This window comes from Festucalex cinctus, chromosome 11, assembly GCF_051991245.1.
Source record: "Festucalex cinctus isolate MCC-2025b chromosome 11, RoL_Fcin_1.0, whole genome shotgun sequence".
NCBI lineage: Eukaryota > Metazoa > Chordata > Actinopteri > Syngnathiformes > Syngnathidae > Festucalex > Festucalex cinctus.
This window is the reverse complement of record NC_135421.1, coordinates 26,268,624-26,275,937: the sequence shown is the minus strand read 5'-3', so window position 1 is coordinate 26,275,937 and position 7,314 is coordinate 26,268,624. Positions and strand designations below refer to the sequence as shown.

At 44.8% G+C, this 7,314-nt stretch overlaps 1 protein-coding gene across 1 annotated transcript; it reads right to left on the bottom strand.

Annotated features, from left to right (window-relative positions):
* Positions 1-1,208: 1,208 nt before the first annotated feature.
* On the bottom strand, positions 1,209-5,294 carry LOC144030370 (nuclear receptor subfamily 4 group A member 2-like). Its single transcript, XM_077536606.1, has 7 exons — positions 5,171-5,294; positions 3,875-5,005; positions 2,647-2,776; positions 2,355-2,518; positions 1,910-2,112; positions 1,562-1,740; positions 1,209-1,465 (listed from the first exon to the last, which is right to left on the bottom strand). Exons 2-7 carry the CDS (start codon positions 4,838-4,840, stop codon positions 1,209-1,211), a joined length of 1,899 nt encoding a protein of 632 aa, XP_077392732.1. The 5' UTR covers positions 4,841-5,005; positions 5,171-5,294.
* Between the last annotated feature and the right edge of the window lie 2,020 nt (positions 5,295-7,314).

Here is a 7,314-nt window from a genome sequence, read left to right as displayed (position 1 = left end):
AATGGCGGTTTAACAATAAGGGTGTTTTAAATGTGGAAATTAAACGTTTTCATTTTCAATATTTTTAATGTGTAAACAATCTTTAACGATGACACATTTTTGAACGGAGCAATAAAGTTTATGCGCGCGGTTACGATTTAGCAATTTGAGTATCATCCAAAAGTTTTTGTTTATTTGTTTTTTTACATTAACAAGAAAATATAACCCTCTTGATTTAAAAGTTTTATTTGCAAACATTAAATAATTATTCCCCCCTTGTAATCTTTGATGAAAGCTGTGAGGCCTTGCACGCATTTTTCCTCTCCTTTTTTTTTTTTTTTTGTTCGGGTAAAATCCACAAAAACGTGGACAAAACGTTTTGTTTTTTTGTTTTTTTTTTGTTTTTGCACCCATGCTCGTCGAGCGGCCGATAGAAATGCTCTCTAAGCATATAGAGAAAGGTTTATATTGAACAGCAACAATACTTACAGCACACATACAAACAAGGAATGTGACAGTTGTACAAACACAATTAATGGCTCCCTCCCTGGCCGCTCGTCTATACACAGGAGATCATATATATATATATATTGTATATATATATTTATATATTAGTTTGAGTGCCAACTATATTGGTATCAAATCTAGCAGACTACATAGTGTCCGGTAGGCTATAATATAGACATCGCCTCTGCATGTGCCTATAGAGGAGCAACAAAAATAAATCATCAGAATAATACATGCGTCGTTTGGGGGGGCAAATGTTTGAGTGGGGGGGAGAGGCACGATTTGAAAAAAAAAACAAACAGTTTCATTATAACAAACTTTGTACATATTATAAAGTGATGCGTCATCTATTGGAATAATATACAGTGTTCGCGCCTGTATACATTATATATACTATATATATAGAGAAATGCAATATATTACATCTGGTGTTAGACATGATGCTAGGATGAATCATCAGCTTTTTTTTTTTTTTTTTTTTTTTTTAAACCACCATCCAAGTCGTTGGAATTAAAATCTGTCATGCACGGAAAACAAAAAGTGTTAAAAATAAATAAATAAATTGTCATCAATTTTTGTGAGGTCCTCATAGGAAAAAGAAAAGAAAAAAAAGGTCCCTCCATGTTCTGCTTTTGCAGATGTCCTAAAAGAATTTCAAAATAATAATAAAATAAAAGGTGCTGGAACTTTTTTTTTTTGGGGGGGGGGGGGGGGGCGTGGTTTTAGAAAGGCAGCGTGTCCAGGAAGAGTTTGTCGATGATGGCCGGCGGAGGCACGAGGTCTTCGAGTTTGAGGTAAAAGATGCGCTGCAGCCCCTGCGTGCACAGCGTGCGCAATTCGGGCAACTTGCCCAGCAGCTTGGACAGATAGTTGGGCCGGTTCAGGCCGCCGCCCGTGAACGTCACTTGGTCCTTCAGGCAGTTGACGATCTTGTTCTGAAGCTCCTCCACGCGCTTGGGCTCCCTCAGACCGTGCCTCTCTAAAAATATAATAATAATTATGATTGTAAATTAATCGACGATTAATTGATTTGCGCCTTTTTTTTTTCTTTTTTTCTTTTTTTTTTTTTGCGCACCTGTGACCATGGCGAGCGCGGCGATGCAGGCGAACGCCGAGATGTCGATGTTCATGCCCTGCAGGTTGGACGAGAACTCCACGATGGCGTCCACCCACTCGCCGAATCCGCGCACGCACTGCAGCCTGTGCAGCACCACGCCGTTGCAAAAGATTAACTTGCCTTCCACCGGGTTGGACCTAGATATGAAAATCCAGCAAAAAAAAAAAAAAAAAACACAAAAAAAAACGCGCCCCATAAACGACCACATTCCAAAACGGATTCTTAATTAAGAAGCGCAATAAAAGCGGAAAATTGGCGCATGCGCACGCAGCGCAGCGCAGCGGGTCCGCGCTCGTCCTTTCGTACCTGTAGGCCAGCCTGAGGACGAAAAGTTCGAGGAAGGCCGACTCGAACAGGAGGTCCTGGTCCGGCTTGGGCAGCTCGCAGAAGCCCGGGATCTTCTCGGCCCACCCGCGGATGATCTCCATGGAGCCGGTGAGCAGGTCGTAGAACTGCTGGATGTGCTGCGTGTTGTCGCCCGCCATTTGGTAGTCAGGACTCGCCTGGAACTGGAATGTCATTTACACACACACACACACACGCGCTTAATGAAGAGCTCTTGGAAATATATAAGGCGTGAAATTGCACACCGGCCCGTTCGGCGACTTTTCCCTTTTATTATTGTTATTATTAAATCGTAAATTACTCGGCGGGGAGCCGCTTAATTAAACAAGTCGCGATGAGTTGGATTTAAGTTGTTTTTTTTTTGGGGGGGGGGGGGGGTGGGAGATACGCTCCCATATATACTCACTCGGGAGTAGTCCAGCGCGGACATGGAAGGGTTCGAGTCCACGTGGGCCCTGACCAGCGCGCTGATGAGGCTGACCGGCGGCGACGGGGGGGAGGGCTCCTGGGGGCTTTTGGGTTTGGACGGCAGGCGCCCTCGGCGACCTTTCAGGTTGTCGGTCCTCACCACTGCACACACACAAAAAAAAAAAAAAAAAAAAAAAGACGCAAAAAGGCGTCAAGTCACGTGATAATTGCTTACGTCATAATGTGAAAGGAACCCCACTTTTTTTGGTAGGGGCCTGCATCGTGTCTACCTTCTCGCACCATCCCGACCACAAGGCACTTCTGGAAACGGCAGAACTGGCACCGGTTTCTTCGGCGTTTGTCAACTGGACAGTTCTTATTGGCTAAGCACACATATTTGGCATTTTTCTGGACGGTGCGCTGCAGGGAGACAAACACACACACAAAAAAAATAAAATAAAATAAAATAAAAATAAAAAAAGGGGGGGAAAGAAGAGTCACTTTGTGGGCTTGCAGAGAGGAATACACACGTAAACGTTTAGTTGGAACAAGGCCTGTTCAAGCTCACATTAAATAATATTTCAATTGTAAAATGCAGCATTGTGCTAATTACGTCATTTTTAAAGTACGATAAATAGGCTCACTTTGATGGCCTGTTTACACTATCATGTAGAGGTTTAAACATAAAAAGGTAAAAAAAAAAAAAAGTTGCATAATGGAAGGTAAATCTGGGAAGGAAATAACAGGAAGAGACGAATTGACTTTTTTTTTTTTTTTTAAGAGTTTTTACGCATCGCAATACGAGGAAGAAATAAAAATATTATACATTGTTGGGCCTGGTTGATATTACATTGAGGGATCCATGTTTAAATAAGGAGCGTTTTATTTGCATGCACCAAGAAAATAAGACTTGTGGCTGATATTTTTTACGCATACGTCATGAACTGTGCGCTCAAAAAAAAAAAAAAAAAAAAAAGTGTCGCGAAAGCGTCCATTGGTTTACCCTTAAAACTGCTGTGTTTAAAAAACCAAACAAAAAAAGTGTTGAGAACGCGTCCATTGGTTTACCCTTAAAACGGGTAAAAAAAAATAACTAAATTTTTGTTTAAAAAAAAAAAAAAGTGTTGAGAACGCGTCCATTGGTTTACCCTTAAAAACTGCTGAGTAAAAAACAACTCATTTTTGGTTTAAAAAAAAAACAAAAAAAAACAGCGACACATGCACTACTTGGACCAATTTGACCCAACTGGGTTTTAATAATGTTAGGCCATATAACCCAATTATGGAGTGGGTCGACTCAAATTTTGACCTTTTTTTTTTTTTTTCCCCCTGACAAGAGCATGCACGAAGTTGGTAATTAATGGAGGAATGACTTCATCTTTACGTATGGCGTGGGGGGGCTACTTAGAGGGCGTCGTTATATGACATCTAAACGAGAAACGCTTCATTTACAACAAAAATCTCACTTTTTTTTTTTTTTTACTTTTTTTAAACGCTCCCCTCTTTTGCAATGCCCACCTTGAAAAAGCCCTTGCAGCCCTCGCAGGTTCGAACCCCGTAATGCTGGCAGGCCGCGTTGTCCCCGCACACCGCGCACAGCCCCTCGTTGGACGGCGAGCCGCGGGAGGGCGGCGACGGCACCTGGCTGTCCACCAGCTGGTGCCCGTGGGCCAGCTGCAGCGAGTGCGGGAAGGCCAAGCCGGCCTGCTTGCGGAGGCCGCCGGGCACCGCGAAGCTCTGCGCGTCCAGGCCCCGGTGGTGCGCGGCGGCGGCGGCCGCGGCGGCGGCGGCAGCTGCGGCCGCGGCAGCCGCGGCCCCGTCGTGGCCCATGGACACGTGCAGCGGGCCGTCGAAGCGCATCTGGCAGCTGGACGCGGGCGTGCCGGGCGGGGACTGCTTGAAGGAGAAGAGCGAGAGGCGCGAAACGGGGTTCTTGCGCTGCTCCATCATGTAGTTGTGGTGGAACGTGTGCAGCGACGGTCCGCCGGGCTCCTCCCACATGGCGCCGGGCTGCACCTGGAAGTTGGGCGTGTTGGGGGCGTGCGGCGACGACGGCGGCTTGAAGTAGACGGGCCCCGCGTGGGCCATCATGTCGTCGGCGGACTGCGGCGGCAGGTGGCCCTGCTGGTGCGCGTGCGCGTGCGCGTGCGGGTGGTGGTGGTGGTGGTAGCCGTGCATCTGCACGTCCTCCACCTTGATGGGCGACTGCTCGCCGCCCCCGCCGGCGCCGTGCGGCACCTGGTAGAGGCAGGGCGGCTTGACGTCGTAGCCCGCCGCCGCGTTGTAGTTGTCCATGAAGGTGCTGAAGCTGGGCAGGGAGGTGGTGGCGGTGATCTCGGTGTTGGTCAAGTCCATGCTAAACTTCACGAACTCGGGAGTGAGGAAGTCGCAGCTGTATTCTCCCGCGGCGTGGTAGCTGTAGCTCTGGGAAGCGGGGCTGGCTCCTTGGGGTGATGATCCATATTGAGCCTGGACGCAGGGCATGGCTGCCGGGACGCGGGGCTGGAGTCAGGACCACAAATTTGGGGGGTTTTCGCGATGATGACGAGGATGCTTTTTTTTTTCTCCTTTTTTTTCTGCAACACTTGCTTTTAAAGTGCTATATAGGAAAAGATGCGGGACTTTGTCGAGCGTTTTCGGGATCTTGCCCTGTGAAGGAATTTCACAATAAGCAGAAATGCGTGACATCAACTGCAAAATGTCCACTTTTAGAACAGCTTTTTAAATATCATACATTCCACTTTGAAACCCGCACACATGCAATTTCTACCAATAAAAAAACAAAACAAAACGATTTGTTTTTGTTTTTTTTACCTCTTTCACATCCGGCTGTTCAATCCATGCAATAAGCATTCAAGAGTGTTTCCGTCTTCCTTAAAATGTGCTTCGAAAACGAACAAGTGCTCAAGTGGAAGCAAAAACCTCCAAATCGCGAAGCCCCCCTCCCCGCCTGTGAGCGACACTTGCCTCGACTAAGCCACTCCAAAGCCAATGTGGCTTTTTGTTTATGTGAGCTCCGGAGACCTGGCCCACGTGTTTGCTGGCGTGACGTCACCGGCGTCAACAAGCGACGCGTGCCAATCGGGGAGCGAGGTGGGAGGGATGCTGGAGAAGGGTGGGGGGGGGGGGCGTTGGTGGCGTTCTCCAGCCCTGCCTGCCTGCCTGCCTGGTGAGCGTGTTTGTCTTGTGCTATGCAATCGATGCTGCTTCCCACATGGACATGAAGCAGAGATGTAGTAGGGATAAAGGCAGATACGCTCAGTTTGAACAGGACTTAAGACTAAACACTCTCCACATACTCTCTAGTTTATTTGCTGCCTTGCCGGGCAAAAAAAAAGGAAAAGAAAAGTTTGGCTGCCACATTTGGCAAAACAAAACGATTCTGGTTCAGATCAATGGTGGAACTTTATGTAGGTAGCCTATATGTCTGTTTTGTTTTTTGTTTTTGACAATACAAAAGAGCAGTGAAGTTACGTAGCAAGTATGTCACTGACGGGCGGAGCCCTTACCCATCAAATCGCTGGGTTAAAAATAACCCAATCCGGGTTATATGAGTAACCCAACACATCCCACCATTTGGACCGGCCCACCCGTTGCTTCTGTTAATCCAGCTACAGTTAACTCATTCACTCTCAGCCATATTCACATTTCACAATCCCGTTTGCTCCCGGCTGTTCTACTGGATTTGGACTGATTTTGCAAGGCCCACAGAATATTGTGTTCAATTGCTATAAAAGCATGGAACCTATCAAAAGAAAGATTAAAGTCTCTTCTTTCATCAGGAAAAAAAAAGTATGTTTCTATCTGTTTCCGTTTTTCAACAATTAGCATTAGAAGAGAGCTAATCTCCTTTGCTCTGCTGCCACCTGCTGGCCGTTTGTGTAATAACTACAATTTCTGCAACCGTTCTTTGCAGTTGAGAGGCTGCATCAAAGCCTTCGGTATGCTCCAGCATAAAAAACAAAAACAAACAAAAACGTATAAATACGTCTTTTGGACACTTAAAACATGAAAAAAAAATGTATTTACATGTTATTGGGAGCAAATGAGATTAACGTTAAGAGGACGTCTCATCCTCTTTTTCTAATCAGTTAATTACTTGGGTTATTTTTAGTGCTGTCAAAGTTAAAGCATTAACTAATTAATTAATCACAAAAAAATCATCGCATTAATCATGTATTAATGCAGATTAATCGCACTATTCATTTTGACTGCAAATCATCCTTTAGCTTGACAGCGGATGGCTACGTTAAAGCTAGCACAGGTTGTGTTTGAACAATAAACACAACATGCATTAAAGTGAAGCATTTAATAAATGTTTGCGTCTGAAATTCAGAATATTTGTTCATGTCAAACTATTGGGGTCATTCTTTTATTTTTCCACTTTAAATTATGCAAGTAATTAACTGATGAGAAAAAGAGGAGGATGAGCGTTAATTTGGAGTTAGGGTAATTTAAAGATCCTTTAACAGCACTAATTTTTTAACGCTTGTACTAAGGGAATCCCAGTTGCAACGCAGAAGACGCGTCCACGTCGAAATTTAATAATTATGCATACATTTGTGGAGCATTTGACAATTTTAGGGCAAACTCAGAATGTTTTTGTTTTTATCTCCCTGAGAATCCCCCATAAATGTGTTCAGCGTTGACATGGAATCCGTATGGATCCGCTTAATTTGCATTTCATGCGGAATTCCGGAATCACAACAGGGGAAATGCATCACAATTAAAACACATTGCAATTTAATTAACGCATTCAATTAGGAGCCTCAGTCACGTTCCGAAGCCGCTTAATTAATCGTGCGCGTCCGCACCACTTGATTATTCTTAAGGCAAAGCAAATAAACTTCTAAAATGGCCAATTAAAGGAATAATCGTCTTTATTATGTTTGCGCTTGGGATGGCTAGTAATGATGTCATCACATCTGCACACGCGGGCAATTAATTAAAAAAATAAT